The 21,230-nt window shown below is 36.1% G+C and overlaps 1 protein-coding gene across 1 annotated transcript in view; it reads right to left on the reverse strand.

Annotated features, from left to right (window-relative positions):
• Positions 1 to 20,971, reverse strand: part of LOC123527895 (enolase-like) — a 33,984-nt gene extending 13,013 nt beyond the window's left edge. Inside the window, exons 1-5 of the mRNA XM_045307616.2 lie at positions 20,924 to 20,971; positions 20,550 to 20,660; positions 7,648 to 7,743; positions 5,755 to 5,813; positions 3,839 to 3,908 (exon numbers count right to left, since the gene is read on the reverse strand). Coding sequence (XP_045163551.2) covers positions 3,839 to 3,908; positions 5,755 to 5,813; positions 7,648 to 7,743; positions 20,550 to 20,634 — 310 coding nt within the window. The 5' untranslated portion in view covers positions 20,635 to 20,660; positions 20,924 to 20,971. The remainder of the gene's footprint in view (positions 1 to 3,838; positions 3,909 to 5,754; positions 5,814 to 7,647; positions 7,744 to 20,549; positions 20,661 to 20,923) is intronic.
• Between the last annotated feature and the right edge of the window lie 259 nt (positions 20,972 to 21,230).

Raw genomic sequence — 21,230 nt, forward strand, 5'->3', positions numbered from 1 at the left:
CTCAAACTGTTTAAAGCCTGCCTGCTTAGCTCAATAGGGAGAGCGCAGATCTACAGATCGCAGGGTTGCGAGTTCTAGCCCTGGGCCTGTGACGATTTGATAAAAGACATTGTGTCTCAAATCATTCGTCCTCCATCACTGATTGATGTGGAGAAGTTGGCATTTACTTGAGGAAAACAGATTTGTCTTGGAATAAGGAGAACAGGTTTGTACCAGTACAGAATCCAGGAACACTAGTTAGGTAAACTGCCCGCCATTACGTAACTGAAATACTGTTGAAAAACCCAAAACAAAAAAATAGTCTAAACCATGTTTAACATGGCTCTGGACAAACAGATTGAAGGACAAAGAAAATGAATTCCTTTGTAACTATTTCAATCTGTTTTCTTCTGAATATTGTGGCAGTTTTCCAGTAAACAAGACTTGTTCTTAAAAAATAAGCAGCCGCAGTAGTTCCTTGGTCTTTGGGTATAAATCAGTGTAAGAGAAAAGACTTGCTCTCCTAGAGTAACTGACAACTTCTCCACATAAAACAGAGCAGAACGAGGAAAGGAATGTCAAACTCTCATAGGGATCACACTACTTATGCGGGAATCTAACTCGAGACGTTTCAATTCACAGTCTTGTGTGCTAACCTGAATGGTAAGTCTTTTCAAAAATGCATTTAAATCTTGACTTAGACAACAGTTCTGAAAAGCCAGACAAAATTACCCCCCCCCCACCCAGTTTTGGATCAGAATTTTAAGAATTTTGGGCATGTTTGTGTCTGAGGGAGGTGGGTAGGGGATGGGGGAGGTGGATTAATGTTGCAGAAGGTGGGGGATGAGCAGTTTTGAGTCTTTTGACAGGATACCAAAGGACAAGAAACTAAATGGTTTTCTTTTCCTTTTTTGGAAATCGGTCATGGATTGTTAATGTAGGGGTTTAAAGACTGGGCGAGTAATCAGGATTGCTGAACTCCATGCAACATCTCATCAGCACCCCAACCCTATATTCCAAGTTCGAAGTCAACACATTGAGTAGTTTTAACCTTTAGCCTGCTGGCAGCAAGTGATTCTTCCTTTGCAATCAGTGCAGACCAAGATCACCAGCTGATCATGTGCTGCACTGTTAGCTGTTGAAATTCAGTCAGTAAATTTCCATTGAACACCCCTTCAAATAATAAATGGTACTGCTCAAATTGAATGATATACCAGTTCCATTTTAGAAATTTAGCAGGCTAAAGATTAAGCTGTACTCTTGAACAAACCATGAAAGACAGACTCAACATTTGAGACAGCTGAAAGTCTGCTTTTCAAAAATGGAAGGATAAATATTAAGGAACTGTAAACAAATCTATATGCACCCCACCCCTAAAAGTGGGGGCATAAAAAGTGACTGGGACAGATCAACTTCAACTTATTATTTTAATACTCTGCTACAGTGTACATAACTGCTTCAAATTCTAACACTAATTTGACTGTCTTGTTCAGTGAGGGACAAAAATAAATTGTTACACTTTAATGAAATTCTTAAGCAGATTCAAATCAGCAACTTATATTGTAATAAAAACTTTTCATGCAAATCCATTTATTGATTAATTATATGGTATTAGTGGTGAATTTCTGTCTGAAATGATTAAAGTGGCAAAGACATACATCTACAATGTCAGACACTGGCTATTAACTGTTTATCTTTTAATCATACTATGAAATTTCTTATTAGTTTTGGGGATTAAATTTCACTTATCAGATACATAGAGTTATTTATGTGGCTTTCTGTATAATAAATCTTAACAATAAATGAAAAAACACCATTAATACTGATTACAATGCTGAAGTTTTCAAAAATGCCCATAAATAATGATGAGTGTTGTATTTGCAATTAACAAGCTCTGTCTGCCCTGTATCTCTCATCAGAAACCCTTGTATCTAATTTGGCAAAGATCTCTTTAAAGCAAACATTCTGAACATGTTAAGATTAACCACAAAGTTTCCCAATGAATAGAGGATATTTGTTTGTTTTGAGTGAATATGGAATATATCTCACTGAGAAGTGAGAAAATTTCAAATATTTTGAAAATTTTCTCACTTCGAGGTGAGATATATTCCATATTCACGAAAAACAAACAAATTTTCATTTTATTTTATGCTCAATTACGTTGAGAAATGCATTTTGCAACTGTTTTAATCTCAGCGGGAAACAGGCGCGCATAAACAGACAGTAAAAGAGCAAAAAGCGACTATAATTTTCATCCTGTTTTGAGCAAATAATTTAAAATTCATACACAATGTATTAGGGGGCAGAGCTCATATCTCTCACAGTGTGAAAAATTAATATAGATTTCATATTTTTACAGTGTGAGCGATGAGATATGAAAATATTTAACTGATAGAATACTCAATACAGTATTTCATAAGTTAGCATAAAATAATATAAACTAATGACCTAATTTTTACCCACTAACTCAGTACATATATGTACTGTATTCCTAGGTTTTAATAGAAAATATTCTAAGTCTTATTAAAACTTGGAAAAAAATGTGGCCTCTTGAGTGTTAACAATTATTTCACGAAGTGACCTAGTTTTTAACCTCATATAACCCAGTTTCAAACTTGAGCCAGATTCATTGAGACAAACATTCTGAGACCTCGTAAATGGTTTGTGAGGTTTTTTTCTTATGATTTAAACTACTTGGATAGCTAAACACCAGAAAATGTGGTCTTTTGAGTGTTTTCCAGATTTTCTCTATTAAGAACTGACCTAGTGACATAAATTTTGACTTCAAGTAACCCATTTACTAACTTGAGCTAGATTTCATACACAAGCATTCTTACAAAGTTTTAAGAAGATTAGTTTTAGTGTTAACAAAGTATTTCTTCTACATGTATTTGACCTAGTGGCTAGTGACCTAGATTTTGACTTCAGATGACCCAGTTTTGAACTCATCTGCCATTCTAACATGGCAAGCATTCTCATTAATTTTCATTAAGATGGGACCAAAGTTGGGGCCTCTATAGATGTCGTGTCAACAGTAAAACTGTTGAGTAAGGTTGACTCAGTAATGGGTACAGGGGAACAATTGATTTTTTTTATCCCATTATCAATCAAGCGTGCAAAAATTGTTTTTGTAATTTTGTGACTTTCATTTTTACACTTGGTATCTCCTAACAAAAAAGTGTGATAATGCACTTGTTCTTTGCGAAATTTTATGCAAACCAGAGCTGCTTTTGAGAAAAGAACATGTCTCCTACAACTGCCTAATCATCTAAATAGTAAGTCAGTCTTATCATACTGTTTGCTTACTACAAATATACCTTTGAAGAGTAAAAAGGCTGATTTTGGGTAATTCAAGAGCCATAATTTCAAAGTGCCTCGGCCGATTTGGCTAGCTAACAAACTTGCCTGAGGACTTAGGGTCAAACCCATTTTATTTGGTGAAGATCGGATGAGAAATGTCCGACTTAAAAGAGTGCGGATGAAAGTAAAAAGGCTGACTTTCCTTAATTCAAGGACCATTTCTCCAAAGTGCCTTGGCTTATTTGGCTAGTTATCGAACTTGGGCAAGGATGTCTGGTCAAAGATTTTGTTTTATTAATGCCTTTTCACATTGATCAGTGTATATAAACAACATTTCTTCTATCAATTATCTGACACGTCTTACGAATACACAAAACTATTATCTTTTACTATTCCTGCTTACAAATGAATATTTAAGTTCAAACATTTGTTAACAGTCAAAATGTACTCACTGTATTTGCCGTGCATGAACACTATCATGCTTGTCCCTGCAAGTCACTTGGATTTATAATATAATGAATTTAAATTTATCAAACTTGATATATATAATTTTACTAACCTTTGTTGTCAGTCCCATCTAATTTCAGCAAAAAAGTATCAACTGCAGTCTGATCATCTTCAGACAGTCCCTGTAATGTAAATAAAAAATACACTTATCCTTTAGCCTGTTGGCAGCAAGTGATTTTGCCTTTACGACCAGTGCAGACCAAAATCAGCCTGCACATCCTTGCAGCCTGATCATGGTCTGCCCTGTTCGCTGTTCAGTCAGTAAATTTTCAGTGAACACCTCTTCAAACAAGAGCTGTCAGTGGACAGCGCGCTCAACTATTCCTAGTGCCTGATAGTATAATATAAGCAATGAGTAAAACTTTAACATTACAATAAGCATTTTCTAAGTCAAAAAGGGGCCATAATTCAGTCAAAATGCTTGATAGAGTTGCCTCCTCGTTTTAACAGACTGGGGTCATGATGGTAAGCAAGTATGCAAAATATGAAAGTAATACCTCAATGGACTTTGAAAATATTTGGGGTGGTATGCAAACTTTAAGATTTATTCTAAGTTGAAAAGGGGCCATAATTCAGTCAAAATGCTTGATAAAGTTGCCTCCTCCTTTTTACAGACTGGGGTCATGATGGTAAACAAGTATGCAAAATATGAAAGCAATATCTCAATGGATTTTGAAAATATTTGGGGTGGTACGCAAACTTTAACATTTGTGTGACACCCACGCTAACGTCAATGCAGGGGCGAATAGGATAGCTCCCCTATTCTTCGAATAGTCGAGCTAATAATAAATGGTATTGCCCAAATTGAATGATGGACCAGTCTATTTTAAAAATTTTGCAGGCTAATGGTTAATAGTTGAATTATACGAAAATGTTGCAGTCTTTACACTGATAGTTTATACTTATTTATTTTAGGTTGATTGTGAAGCACGTTCTACAACTTATAATAATCACTCTCGACACCTCATTCCTGATGGAACCCATTGCCACAAGGGTATGAGAGAACCAGGGCACTTGACAACTTTTGGGTACAGGTACCCATACCCTCAGGAATGGGAATTTTTCGTTGTTTTGAGACAAAAAGGGCAAGTTTTTAGCCATTAATATGTTACTACTTTACACTTACTATTTTCACTCATTTCTAACTAATGTAACTATATTGCAGCGGTAACGTTCTTTAGAGCCACTATAATGTAACTTGAAAGATAGTTCATATCTACATGTAGTTGTGTCAAACAATCTATTATCAGGGGAATTTTCTTTTGAGAAAGGGGGAAAAAACATATTATTTTATAAGGGGAATGGGGCCCATATTCTGCCCCAAAAATGGCCAAACAAGTGCCCTTGAGAACAGAAGCCAGTTTCCATTTAAATGCTAAGCACCAAGTAAGGGAGCTATGTAACATTTTTTATGTCTCTGGTTTGACTCGACTGGGGATCAATCCCACGACCTCCTGCACACAAAGCAGACGATCTACACTGATAAATGTTTCATTGAATGGTTCATATAGGATATCTGATATACAATAAAAGTACATGTACCTCCTAACAGCTTTTTTTTTTTTTTTTTTTTTTTTTGTACTATTTCCAAACCATATCATGAAAACATAGTTGGAACAAATTCTAAAATGAGTTGCGCCATGAGAAAACAAACATAGTGGCTTTACGACCAGCATGGATCCAGACCAACCTGTGCATCGGCATCATGATCTGCACTGTTTGCTATTCAGCATGTATCTTTTTTTGTATTAAGCACTGAGCACCTCTTTTAACAGTTAATGGTACTGTCCAAATTGAAATATGGACAAGTTCATTAAAGAAATTTAGCCGGGTAAGTCTAAGGGTTAAGAGATTTATACGTGTGAAGAGCTGAAATAATTTCAATGAGATGCATCAGATTTCAACATCAGCTCTCCAAAAACTTTAAAAAATTTCCTTTCCTAGAAGGGAATGAGAAATACCACTTACTGCTTTTGGTAATTCTGCTGCAATAATTTTGTTCACATTGTCAACAGCTTTGCCGACACCTGCAAGAAAATTAAGCAACACATTTATTTAAATCCAACAGACAAAATTGTTTTACGACCTAAAAAGTAATTATTTGTTTCCAATTTCATCATAAATTCAGATCAAGAGTAGGCATTAATTTTAGCCTCAACTTTTGAAAGCAAAATTAAGGTAGATCTGCTCCTCCATTAGTGTATTTTTTTCTACAAAATATACTAGGAAGGTCTAGCCCTAAGTCTTAACATGAACATGACTGTCTGACCTTTAGTTAACTATATGTATGACACACTGTGACTAGTGGCCCTTAAACATGAAATGGGGCCAAGTGCTACCACTTGGACAGATTTAGGAGAGGATCTTAAAGCGATGCTATAGACCAGGTTTAATGAAGCTCCACTGAGGAGTTTATGACAAAAGTCATTAAATGTTGTTGTTTTTTCCATATATTCAGCTCTAGTGTGCCTTAAAAGGGCCAATGACCACAATCCTGCTGGAGGACCGAAAAATAATGCTACAATTATGCTGAAAATTCGTGAAGCCGTTCATGACAAGTTGTTGAAAATTAAAATGTTTTAAGTTCTAACTGTCCCTAAAAGGGACCAAAGGCACTTTTTTGAACAAGTTTGGGAAAGGAACTTACTATGAAGCAACAGATCAAGTAAGATGAAAATTCATCACATATTTCTAGTTATACCGATTCCTTCGCACATTGAATCTGAGCTCCAGGTAAGGGCTGTAATTACGAATTTGTTAGGGGTCGGATACAAATTTATCTTAAAATGTGCCCGTATCAATACGGTTTTATTTTAAAATGTGGTCGTATCAGTACGACATGTATGTAGAACAGTATTACAGAAAGGAAGATCGAGTTGAATTGCATGTCTGCGCCAAGTTGCGTTAATCAACGCTATCCGAGCTGTTGACAATTTGCATGGTGTCAAAAGGAGTGTTGAATACACAAAACACACGCCGATAGTATAATTTAAGCTCCGTCCACTTTCAGTACTTGGGAGATTTTCCCGAAAAGTGTGAAAGCGAATCAAATTATCTGATACACTACAGTCGATTATGTTCAGCCAATTAGCGCCTCGGTTTCGTCTTTGACACTTTGTTTAAATGTCAGCATTTTCGAGAGCAAAAAAAATGTTTTATAAAGAAATTGCTGTAACCGTGCGATTAATTGGAATATAATGTACACATTTTTTGCCATCTATGGTACAAGAACGACATGTAATGTATTAATTATGTTAAATCTAATTGACTTCCATCGATGAATTGATTTGAAAATGTAATTTTAGTTTACAGTTTACTTTCAGTTTTATTTGAGTGAGATACTGTTCACCGATGATATTCATGACTCACTGTTAATAAAAATAAAACAGTTATTACCAAAAAATCGCCAAATTAGATTTTCAGCATCGGCTCGAATTTTTAAAAAAGACTTTACAGAATTCTGTAATGAAACAACAACCACTGTATGGGAAATGATACAACTAAGAAAAGGAATGGTCACATCAATCTAGAAACAGGAAAATTATAACCATCTTTCAAATAACTCAACAGCGTTCAGGTACCATAATCTTTTCCACTTCTTCCTAAAGTTGATGAGTTCATGGCTGCTGCTAATTTTTGTCAGTTATCTGGAACTACCATTACTAATTTCACAAAATATCAGGTAGTACCGTTACTAATTGCACAAAACCTTATCTGGAGCTCTGCTGAATGACCATCCTGTGAGCATGGTGAGATTAGATGACATTAGGTCAGTAGGTGATACTTTTAGATATGCAGGACACAAATCTGGATGAATGGGTAGACAAAGGCAAATCTGAGTGTAACACTGAAAGAGCATACCTTTTCCATGATATTTGCTTTTATCTCCATCTCTCATCTCCAAAGCTTCATAAATTCCAGTTGAAGCTCCACTTGGAACAGCAGCTCTAAACAGACCTAAAATGTAAATGCATTATCTCAAATTATACTGTTTCTGAATTGCTGCTTGTGTAGAATAACACCAATTTTAGAGTTGTTTTTTTTCACTGATCTGGGAATAGGGCCTGGGCCTAAAAAGTGTTGCAAAATGTCTACATTGGGAATTGTTAAAGATTTTAGACTGATCCAATAACAATAAAGTTGCTGATCAATATTTTTCAAAAAAAATGTAAAAACTAGCCATGAAAATTACGTCATTTTACCACCACCTACCAAAGTGTACATTCGATTTCGCTAACATCAATATTTATCGAGATATCAGAAAAAATAGACATTTGATTTTAAGGCAGTTTAGTACTTACACCAAGTTTATGCTTTTCAATTTAAATACTTGCATAACATGCAAAACAATCGACCATGATTGAGCAAAAATTGACAAGTTCATATCAGAAAGTAAAGAGAATTTCGGACAAACACAAATTCGGATTTATAAATGAATACATAGTGCCAAAAAGTTGAGAGACGTTATTTAAGGTGGGTCGATACCTTATTCGTCAAATATGACATTCCTTCCAATTTTGATGAAACTTGGTCCAACTATGGCGCTATGGTTCCTTTTTTGTTTATCAGCCGTCTTGGCAACAATAAATAATCAGTGATGACATCACAAACGTTGCAACGTAGGGCGCCAAAATCCGACGTAATAGGTCTTTTAAAAATTCTAAACAAGATTTAAAATAAGCGAAATTTCACAATATGATACTTTATCTAATTCACATACGGACTAGTGTGTTTTTAAGTGGCATCGCATCACATTACAACGGACATTTATAATTTTATTGAGCAAGTCCCACTTCATTCTGATATAAAATTTTGACAAAATATCGGCAAATATACGCAAAAATGACATCTTTAAAAAATTACAAGCCCATTAAAAGAACTTAAAATAGAACTTTACATTTTCAGTTTTTCACAATATTGTGTTGAAGACAAACTGCCCTTCCAATTTTTGGACGTAAAACGCAATGTTTTATCGACGTTGCTTACTGTTTGCATTGTTACGCTTTGGACGTTTGCATTATATCTTAGGTCTATTTCAACTGTATTCATGAGCCAACAAATTATTATGCATCAGTCTTTCTAATATTGACGCACTACCAGCTATCTGGGTTTCACGCAAGGACATTTTCCTTCCTTTTTAACTACAAGTCGCTACTTAACTGACCGCGATGCGCGGAACATAATTTTGACATCACCGATCTAAGAAATATGATCTTTCCTTTTATTTATTTTCATTTAACATTTCGTTTTTGTTTCTTGTTTGTCTCATTCCCGCTGAATTTGCAGTCAGCGTCAGTGTCCAGCCCTTCATTCGCACGTGTATTCTGTCTGGCACGTTGTGCGTATGAGTATCTTAGTAATGGCTGTTTTGCATACGCACCAAAAACTGAACTGGGGAAAAAAGAAATAGAATGTAGCTAAATGGCACTGAGGCAGGCCAAAACGAAATCATGTGTGAATTGAGTAATTTTTTTCTTGCTTGTAATTCACTTTTCCCTAATATTAGTCGAATTTTTACATGCTGCACGACTACTTAAAACAGTCGTACAGATTCATCGTGCAATTCCACACAAAATCGTATGTTGATAAATCAATGCTAACGACTTCATTATCCAATGCCGACGGAATTGTAATATCATCATCATCGATATTAAGGACATATCTGCCTCAGGTATTTTGATATATCTGTGAAGCACTAGCCGATTCCGAAACCCTTTTTTCCACAGCAAAATGTGTAAATCTCTAAGAAAACCAACAATATAATATTCCCAGCAGTCATTCTCGTTTATGTGAAGTCACTTATGTTGCCTACAATTATATTTACTAGAGTTACGCAAATGTTTTCTCTTCTAATACGTGGCTTAACATGTATTTGAACTATATTTTTTCAGTTAAATCACTTATGCATCACTGCAAAGTTAAACTGTAAAAATCTTTAAAATACCTGCATGCTTATCTGATTTGCAACATGAACTTATCTTCTGTTAGTTTCCAATCATATTTTGCCCCCAGATTAATGTAAGTAATAGATAGACCTATCATAAATAAGTGCATTTTTGCAGTCAGAAGTATTAATGACAAAGCCAGCATCGTAAAAGAAAACCTTTTAAAAACCTATATTACACTGAAGTAAAAAAAAACATGTGACATGCAAAATATTTCACACCTTTTTCTAAATATAACCAGTCTTACATTATTTCCATTATAGTTAAAAAGTATGTAGACAAAAAATCACAAGATACTTTCATGTTTAGCCATTTAAAGGCACTGGCCTCCAGATTTTCGCTTGAAGTTCAGTCATGTTTCAGGGTTTCTGCTGCAATTCGCCAATGGCGAAAAAAATGGCGAAAAAAGTTTTTGCTGTAAATGTATTTTTATAATGTGTATTTCTCTGTCATAAGTTCTCTCTGTCTTGCCTAAAAAACAATATTACCCACGGGCGTTTCCGTTCATGATACACAATACACAGCGTGTCACCAAGCGAGGGATTAGCGATTTGGTATCAATTACACAAGCTGCCACGTGCCTCTCGATCTTTGACTTTAATTTAAACATGCGATAAACCAATAACAGCTTTGGATGTAGAATGCGTGACGTATTTTATCGGCAAAATTATTAAGCTCCGCCTTTACATAATTATGTCATCATTGATTGAAGTAATATGGCATGGTAGTAAACAAATGAAAGTCGTGTTTCACGGACTAAATTAAAAGACACTGATAGCTGATTTATACATGTTTTAACAAGCGGAATCAAGAAAGTAGTGTCAAAGTAGCCATTTCTAATTTATATTTTGTAGCGAAACTTCGGAATGAACGACTGACGGGACATCTGCGATAAATTCCAATAATTTTTAATAATCATGATCGTAGATTCCAATGAAAAACTGCGATAAACAAGCAGAAATCAATGGTAAAAATTAACTCTGGCCATAGAAAATAAGTTATAATTTTTCATTTTATAAATCATGCTACTGCTAGTCTTGATTGCCTTTTCTTCATTTGTCACACATTTTCGCGACCCCAACTTCCGATTAATTTTGGTAATTCCGAGAAGACCTACCTATGCAAATGTATCTTTTAGTTTTTGCTGAGAAGTACTCCCCTATTTTGGCAAAGAAATAATAATAATATTTTCTCAAAATTTAGACCAAGAAACACACCAGAGGCCACCATTCCATGCCTGTATTTAATATTTTTCCAGGGGGAAAACCCTCTGACTCCCCCACTCATAAAGAGGGTAATAACCCCTCCTTTACCTCAAAATTTTGGACCTTAAAATGCACCAGAGGCTACCATTTCATGCCTGTATCTCAAAATGTTCCAGGGGGAAAGCCCCCTGACCCGCCACACCCACCCCATCATCAAAAAGGTACTAACCTCTCCATTATCTCAAAATTTTGAACATAAAAATGCACCAGAGGCCTTCATTTCATGCCTGTATTTCAAAAATTTCCAAGGGGAGAGCCCTACCCCCCCCCAAAAAGAGTTAATCTTACAATCAAATAATGAAGCAAGAGCTGTCACTAATGGTGACAAATGCCCCCCGCAGCACCTTGACCTTTGACCTGGTGACCACAAAGTCAGTAGGGGTGGTGTACTCAATAAGTACTATCAGCATGTGAAGTTTGAAGGTCCTGGGTGCAGTGGTTCGCATGTAAAGTGCCTTCACGCAAAAAGTTAACGTTGGCCCCTGTGACCTTGACCTTTGACCTGGTGACCCCAAAGTCAGTAGGGGTGGTGTACTCAATAAGTACTATCACCATGTGAAGTTTGAAGGTCCTGGGTGCAGTGGTTCGCGAGTAAAGTGCCTTCATGCAAAAAGTTAACGTTGTGACGAACTAACTAACGAACGGACGGACAGTTGAAAACTAATATGCCTCCCTTTGGGGGCATAAAAAATGTAAAAATGACAAATTGTTGCAGCATGCACAGTGTGTTGGAGAATACACTCACTGGACGCCCCTTCCCCCTATGTGTCGTTGACTTCGATATTTTGTGGCGGAAAAAAAATCAGGGCCAGTGGAAACCATGTGTTTTGACCATTAGAACACGATTGTTTGTTCCTATTAAATCTGTCTTAAACTACCAAATCAAGAGAGAAGTTTTAAAACATTAAGAAATAGAGCAATCATTTTTTATATCTATCTTTTTTCTTTTTTGTTGTCGTAGGATCTACAGGTCAATGCCTTTAAAAGAAGTTTACTAAAACATGTACTGCGTGAAATCATTATTTTAACAAGAGATCACAGAGTGATCTTGGCGCCCACCAATGTGCCATTTTTGAGTGTTCCAAATTTGAAGACTTATTGACTAGCTCAAGGTCAAATTTCATTTCCGTACACAACACAAATCTATGCATGTGGTCCAAATTTGAAGCCTGTACCTTCAAAAATGTGAAAGTAGGTCACTAGGTCAATGTCAAGGTCAAAGTTTGTTTCGGTATACAAAACTATGCATGTGGTCCTAAATTTGAAGCCTGTAGCTACAGAAATGTGAAAGTAGGTCACTAGGTCAATCTTAAGGTCAAAGTTCATTTCGGTACATAAAACTATGCAAGTGGTCCAAATTTGAAGGCTGTAGTTTGAGAAATGTAAAAGTAGGTCACTAGGTCAAAATCCAGGTCAAATTTTACTTCGGAATACAAAACTATGCACGTGGTCAAAATCTGAAGCCTGTACCATCAAAAATGTGAAAGTAGGTCACTAGGCAATGTAAAGGTCAAAGTTTGTTTCAGTACACAAAAATATGCATGTGGTCCAAATTTGAAGGCTGTAGCTTGAGAAATGTAAAAGTAGGTCAGTAGGTCAAAATCAAGGTCAAATTTTATTTCAGAATACAAAACTATGCATGTGGTCCAAATTTGAAGCCTGTACCTTAAAAATGTGAAAGTAGGTCACTAGGTTAATGTAAAGGTCAAAGGTCATTTCAGTACACAAAACTATGCAAGTGGTCCAAATTTGAAGGCTGTAGCTTGAGAAATGTAAAAGTAGGTCACTAGGTCAAAATCAAGGTCAAATTTTATTTCAGAATACAAAACTATGCAAGTGGTCCAAATTTGAAGCCTGTACCTTCAAAAATGTGAAAGTAGGTCACTAGGTTAATGTCAAGGTCAAAGTTTTTTTCGGTACACAAAACTATGCATGCAGTCCAAATTTGAAGGCTGTAGCTTGAGAAATGTGAAAGTAGGTCACTAGGTCAAAATCAATGTCAAATTTCATTTTGAAACACGAAACTATGCATATGGTCCAAATTTGATGCCTGTACCTTCAAAAATGTGAAAGTAGGTCACTAGGTCAAAATAAAGGTCAAAGTTTTTTCCAGTGCACAAAATTATGCATGTGGTCCAAATTTGACGGCTGTAGCTACAGAAATGTGAAAGTAGGTCACTAGGTCAAAATCAAGGTCAACTCATGTCAAGGTTCATCTTGCCACTCAAAAATATACATGTGGTCCAAGTTTGAATGTTGTAGTTACTGACAAGAACATTTTAAAAGCTTTTCCCTATATAAGTCTGTATGAACCATGTGACCCCCGGGGCGGGGCCATATTTAACCCTAGGAGGATAATTTGAACAAACTTGGTAGAGAACCACTAGATGATGCTACATTACAAGTATCAAAGCCCTAGGCTTTGTGGTTTGGACAAGAAGATTTTCAAAGTTTTTCCCTATACAAGTCTATGTAAACCATATGACCCCCAGGGCGGGGCCATATTTGACCCTAGGGGTATAATTTGAACAATCTTAGTTGAAGACCACTAGATGATGTCACATACAAAATATCAAAGCCCTAGGCCCTGTGGTTTTGGACAAGAGGTTATTCAAAGTTTTTCCCTATATAAGTCTATATAAACCATGTGACCCCCAGGGCGGGGCCATATTTGACCCCAGAGAAATAATTTGAATCATCTTGGTAGAGGACCACTAGATGATGCTTCATACCAAATATCAAAGCCCTAGGCTCTGTGGTTTTGGACAAGAAGGTTTTCAAAGTTTTTCCCTATATAAATCTATACAAATTATAAAAATAAACAAAGGGCCATAACTCACTCATAAATTGTTGAACCAGTCTGATTTTCAGGGGGACACAACTAGGGTATCAATACATCATTCTGACAAAGTTTGGTCAAAATCCCCCCTGTAGTTTCTGAGGAGATGCGATAACGAGAAATTGTTAACGGACGGACGGACGGAATGACGGACGGATGGACCACGGACGCAGAGTGATTTTAATAGCCCACCATCTGATGATGGTGGGCTAAAAACGGATGACTTAATTTCAATAAATCATGACTGTTCAAATAAATCACAAGTCTTGTCGGCCTCGGGGCATGAAGGCATGATACATGTATGTTTTAATGACACAACATGATTCTTCCAATACATGTACCACATTTCAGTAGAAACTGTACTAGATCACTATAATATACATGTTCGTACACTGTTCGGAAGACGTAAACGTCAAACTGGAAACGTAATTGAAATTAGGCTTGAATATGCGTAAATATCGGGTCTTCTTGACAGATAGGGAAGCAGACGTTTCTACTTTGTATTTTGGCGGGAAAACAGCATGTACCTTCCATGATGTTCCTTCGGTATTGACCGAATGCTTATAGAAAATTACGTTTTGGCGTTATAATTTGGTGACTCTTAAGACGTTTTTGAGATGTAGAAAGGGAAAACGGTAAATCCACTGACTCCCTCAATGTTTCGATTTTTGTACATTTAGTTCATAATTATAGGTAGTGGGGTGGAGGAAAATCAAAAATCATGGGGAGATGGGTTGAAGGAAAATAAAAACTAGAAATGTGTCCATGGGACACAGATGCCCCCATTACATGACATTAAAATGACAATTTTTTCCCAGATCAGAGGCCATAACTCCTACAATACTGAATAAATCCGGACGCGAAACCCCAGGTGCACAACTGCACATGCTGACCAACATTCCTGTAAACTTTGGTGACTCTAGGTCAAATACTTTTGGAGCTACACACGACTCAACATTAAAATGACCAATTTTTAACTAAGTCAGGGGCTATAACTCCTACATGACTGAATGAATCCGGATGCGAAACTGCAGGTGCACAACTGCACATGCTGACCAACATTCCTGTAAACTTTGGAGACTCTAGGTCAAATACTTTTGGAGCTATGCGCGACACAACATTAAAATGACCAATTTTTTACTAAGTTAGGGGTCATAACTCCTACATGACTGGATGAATCCAGACGCGAAACCGCAGGTGCACAACTGCACATGCTGACCAACATTCCTGTAAAGTTTTGTGACTCTATGTCATATACTTTTGGAGCTAGGCGCGACACAACACTAAAATGACCAATTTTTACCAAGTCAGGGGCTCTACATGACTGAATGAATCCGGACGCAAAACCCCAGGTGCACAACTACACATGCTGACCAACATTCCTGTAAAGTTTTGTGATTCTACATCAAATACTTTTGGAGCTAGGCGCGACACAACATTCTCGGAAGGACGGATGGACAGACGGACGGACAAGAGCAAATCTATATGCCCCCCCCCCACAAAGTGGGGGCATAAAAAGTATGGGTGGTGTTTTTTTGTGCGTGTGTTTTTTCTTCTTCAAAAATTGCCTTCCGACCCACCCATACAATTAATTCTAGAACTGTCCTTATAACATTCACTTACTTTTATCAACTACGCACGATACGATATCAAAGTTTACAACTGATTTACCCTTAGTTATATTTGCTTATTATGTTTATTATGTGATCTCCTCGTAGAACGAAGAACAAACACATGTATAGATATCAAACTGCTATGGCGCGCTGTATGTACATGGCATCTAACGTCAAAACGTTGAGTTGTACGTCCAAAAATCGGAAGGACAGTTTGTGTTCAACACAATTATGTGAAAAACTGAAAACGTAAAGTTTCCTTTTTTATTTGACATTTCATTTGCAAATTGATCACTTGTGCTGAAATTCAGACTTTAAATGGGTCTGTAGATTTTTTAGAGATGTCATTTTCGCGTATATTTGCCGATTTTTTGTCAAAATTTTGTATCAGAAGGAACATGGTTTGCTTTATCAAATGATAAATGTCCATTGTAATATGGTGCGATACCACTTACAAACACGCAAGTCCTAATATAAATTAAAAAAAGTTTCAAAATGTACAGTTGCGCTGATTTTAAATCATAATTAGGCATTTTAGAGGACTTAAAACGGCAGTATTTCGACATTTTGGCGCCCTACGTTGTGATGTTCGTTACGTCATCACTGATAATGCATTGTTGCCAAGACGATGGAAAAATAATTTAGAACCATAGTGCTACAGTTGGACCAAGTTTCATCAAAATCGGAGGGAATGTCATATTTGACGAATAAGGTATCATCCCACCTTAAGCGGTTCTAGTCCTTTTATTAAACTAAACAATATAAGAATAAAGGTGTTTAGAATCAGACAGAATTATTATTCGATTTTAGATAATTTTGAAATAAACTGCAATTCATACAGCTCTAAGGAATTTGCATGTTTATAAAAATTGATTGGCATTCCTTTTAATATTGCCATAATTATCAGGAAAACAGTGTTCCCACTATATTTTTTGGTCGGGGGTGTTTTCACCTCCAGCCAAACAAATCTGGGGGTGAAACATGAAAAGTGGGGGTGACAAAATTAAAGCGATCAAATAAAAGAAATAAACAATTTTCTAAGTATTCTTTTTGACACAGTGCAGCCACTAAAATTCTCAGTTTCATGCTGTTTGGGCTGTGAAGACGAGTGTTGCATATTCCCACCCGCAGTTACAAACATGTCGGAAATTGTTCGTTGCAGACAAAACATGTGACATCAAATTGCGTGGTTGACTGTGTACTGCAAAAGTGAATAATTTCCGTACATTACCGATACCGCATTATCGAGTTTTAGTACCAGTCCACTACGTCACGCATCCGGGTTACCAAAATGAATCGAAAATGAAAGTAAACTGTCAATTTGCATCGGAATTGAATAACTATTTTAATTAGTGAAGGTACACGACGGCAATATTACGGAATATTGACTTAACACAATGATGTCTGTTTTATTTTTCTTTGTGTGATTTCATCCTCGGGAGACTTTTTCTTTAAGTGGAATGTGAAATCTGTGCGTGAAAAACGTACATATTTACGTGAATGGGAACACTGGAAAAGATTTCTCAGTTTAAATACATGTAGTTTTATCTTTTAAAATGAAACAAAGGAGAAAAATGAGTAATGATTAGATAATTGCTATTTAAGGGAACAATATTTATAACAATGTGCGTAAGGCTAAAATTATGAAACCCTATATTAATTTGATCATTCCATCCAACATAGAAAATAAACTGAAATGGTCATTCCCAAATAAAATGTTCAGGCTACCAGACAAAAATATTGGTAGCTACCAATAAATTTGCAGATTTCTGAAACCCTATAGACTAGATCGCGAAAATGTACCAGGGTTCGCATAATTGGTCCTGGTATACGCGTGTTTATTGCAGCTTGGGAGTCCCCGGACGCACGTTTCTGCAGTGAGACGCAATGAAAATTGATTATGTGATTAACCTGCGAATACACAAGGTTTGACTCGAGAGCAAAATATGTGGGCGGAATTACTTGCTTGTCATCGATAGCCGCGTATAGCCAATCAGCGTTGCCCGTTTCCAACACACCGCGAGATAGGCGGCATATGTATGATCAACTCGAATATACATGTGATTGCCGGCGTGATTGCATAGGTGACAATTTCTAATTGTTTACGACGGATTACATAGTATTTGAACTAACTTCGATTGTTTTCTCACGTACTAATTACCAAGCAGTTTTCAAGATTTTTTTTTTTTTTAGAAAAAGTGATAATTAGGCTTAATTATGAATGTCCGAGTAATTTTAAGATGCTGTCGATGTTGGTCTTAGTAACGTGATTATTTTTCTGCAAAATCGCTGATGTTACTGAAGAAGCATTTATCAATATGTTGATCATAGACATACTGTGCATTCTTAATGTATTTTAGACCGAATGTTTTAACGTTATGCTCTTAATAAGCATTAAAATAAAAGAATAATTGTTCATATATTTTCTCTTCACTGTATGTTTATATACGTTTCCATTCTGAAATAAAAAGGTAAAGAATAAATTATCACGAGGGATTTTGTCCAACTTGATATTTTCACAAGGGGGATTTTGTCCACCTTGATAATTTCACAGGAGGATTTCGTCCAGACCAGAAACAGCAGGGGGGGGGGGGGGGGGGGGGTTGTCCAGGGGCGAGTCCAACATTAATTTTTGACTACATTTTACCTTTACCTTTTTATCTCACCTTAACAATATTTGGGTGAAGAATTGTGATTATAAAAAGTCTGTCGGTCTACACTTAATTTGACAGTACAATAGAGGCCTGTGTTTTGACGAAAGTTTAAGTCTGTCTGTCAGTCTAGTCAGTAGTTGGGACTGCAACTTTTTCAGCTTTGGGAGTCCCAGGACTGCAACTTGAAATTGCTAGTGAGAACCCTGATGTTCTACTCTGTCCCATCCATATTTTTCAAACTGAGAAGGCCCTGGCCCCATTCCCAAATTAGTGGAAAAGAACAATGCAATGTCAACAATGTCTGGCGTGATTCATTATTTCTTTTGTTCCCATTGCGATCCAGCAACCTACTTGTAACTAAGATAAAAAAGATGACATCTTTTATTTTGTTTAAAAATATATGTGGAATGTTAGAAAAGAGTCCACAAAATACAATCTGGTAAGCAGATGAAAAATTGTTGAATTTTACATCATAGTTCATACATGTACTTTTAAGTGTTTTTTTTCCTGGCCGGTATTGGACCCCAATCCCAATGGCAAAGTAGTATTTTTTTTCCCAAAGTTAAATTTATTGACTTTTTTCAAACAGGACTGAAACCTTAAACATTGTTAAAACATTTGACATAAGACAGTTTGCTAACTTAATGCATAACCATAAATAACTAGATTCTAAATCATGGCAATTGTTTTCTTAAATGTGACATCTTTAGAAACAAAACTGATTTTTAACGATTCGAAATTTAGGCATTTTACGAGGCATTTTTCCCAATTGTAAATGCCCGAGCCCCACTTTAGCAGGCTGGTAACATTGCCCGATCGGGCTTATGACACAAAAAGTAATATTTCTTGACAAATAATGAAGGTATTTCTTTCAAACTTGGTCCATTTATTAAGCATTACATATAATGCTTATCAAGATAGAAATAACTTTGTTGCCTTCAGTTTAGTTAGAATTACTTCCCTTTTTCAGATTTTTATGATGCATAATTTTTGAAGTCCAAAAATATTATGTTTTAATGCAATGTTTAAAACAAAAAAGGGTTCAATGGCTTTCTAGTGCTCCAAACTTGTGCACCAATACCTTTATTCTATATATTTAGGGTAAATACTTTGTTTCTAGTGCAGATGTATGAGCATTTTTTTTAGGACTAACATTTCTCTTTAATGTTGTAAGTGAAAGCAGAGTAAAATGCTTACATTCATGTACTAGCGCAATAATTTAGAGCATTAGAAAGCCATTTAACCCTTTTTTGTTTTAAACTTAGCATTAGAACATTGTTTTTTTGGACTTCAAAGATTAAGCGTCATAAAAATCTGAAAAGGGGAAATAATTCTACCAAAACTGAAGGCAACCAAGTTATTTTTATTCTAATTTGTATCATTTGTTATGCTTAACAAATGGACCAAGTTTGAAAGAAGTATCTTCATTATTTTTCAAGAAATATTACTTTTTGTGTCATAAGCCCGATCGGGCAATGTTACCAGCCTGTTTAGTGGAAAAAAACCCACTGACTTTACTGTTTACAATCAGGAAACATATACTATTCAGCGATTTTTTTCCTTCTTTAATAGGGTCCGTAAAACGGACCCTTTCCCAATTGAAAATAATGACCATTTTTCCCAATTTCAGACCAAATTATTCCCAAAAATGACCTACAAACATTTTTGAAACGGCTACTATCCCGACATCGTGAAATTCGCCGATTATAGAAAATATGTTCCGAATTTTAATCGAGTGTTTGCTAATTTTGACCAAAGGGCAAATACGCGATTAAAATTCAGAACATGTTCTCTGTCATCACAAGCGCGAATTTAATCAATCGCACCATGAATTGTTTTCGGTAATCGGTTTCCACGATCTTTTTCTGTAGAACCAGTGACAAACTGTGCGAACAAAGAGTCACAACAGCAAATATAATGTTCAAAGGCTAACAAAATCCAAACTTGCTGGCTGCAAAAGCCTTGTGGAGTTCAAATTCTCACGGGCATCTTCACAGCCTGTTCTGACTGAGGAAACGTCCGTTGAATCGTCGACACCGGTGTCGTTTTCATGTCAGAGTCAGGAGAACTCTTGTGTAACTCCGGTTGAATTTGTGCCAGAGTGTGTGCCTTTAGAACAACCATTGTTATCTCAGAGTCAGGCCACTGTATCATGTTGTGATGATCAGAAAACTAGCTCTAGTGTTACTCAATTAGATCCAGGAAAGGGGTTATTGTAATTTTGTATGTTACACAAAATTCCCAATTAGGATGAAAACGACGCTATTTTTCCCAAATCGTCCGGACGCGGACGCTTTCCCAAAATGGCAAAAAAAATCGCTGCTATTATAATACAATATGATAATAAATCCAGAAGAAGTCATCTTGTATCGGTTAATATTATACAAAAATTATCTGAAATAAGTATTCATTACTTTGTTTAACATCTAAAAAATAAGTTGACATACCATTTTCTGTCGTAACGTCAACCTCCACTGTTGGGTTTCCCCTGCTGTCGAAGATTTGACGAGCTTTAACTGTCTTGATTGGCATTTTTCTTGTTACTGCTCTGTACTTTGCTGCAAGGAATATACACGATGTCTTAAAGTGACCCGACAAGGCCGTTGTACAAGAAAGAAACATTCACAATGTCAAGGACAAGGTTGCACCGGCAAGACCGAAAGTCAAGGTCATATTTCTAAATATATTAAATGAAAACAGCTTCCGAAGAATATTACAACTGCCTAAAACAAGTATTTTTAATAGCAGAATACTCCTTCACTTAAAGTTAATAACAGAATTGTGCAATTATAAGAAGAAATAAACAAAATACTTTACTGACCGGCGACTTCCTCGAATGTCCTTGATCTGAGTCGAGTAAACGTTTGTAATTCCGAATGTTCAAACAAATCGCTGTCATCTAATTTGTGGCTACCGGAAAGGGTTTATATATCATACGTTCATAGATTTATCTCTTTATATTTCGTTTATCAATTAAATAAGATAACAGGTAATGAAAAATGTGTCAACAATCAATTTTATGTGAATTAAAGACAAAACATGAGTTAGTGCATGAAACACGCTTAGCGCTTAGAAAAAAGGTCTGTCATATATGTTTATTGTAAGGAAATATATAATTATTTCTTCGT

This window comes from Mercenaria mercenaria, chromosome 14 (assembly GCF_021730395.1).
Source record: "Mercenaria mercenaria strain notata chromosome 14, MADL_Memer_1, whole genome shotgun sequence".
NCBI classification, from domain to species: domain Eukaryota; kingdom Metazoa; phylum Mollusca; class Bivalvia; order Venerida; family Veneridae; genus Mercenaria; species Mercenaria mercenaria.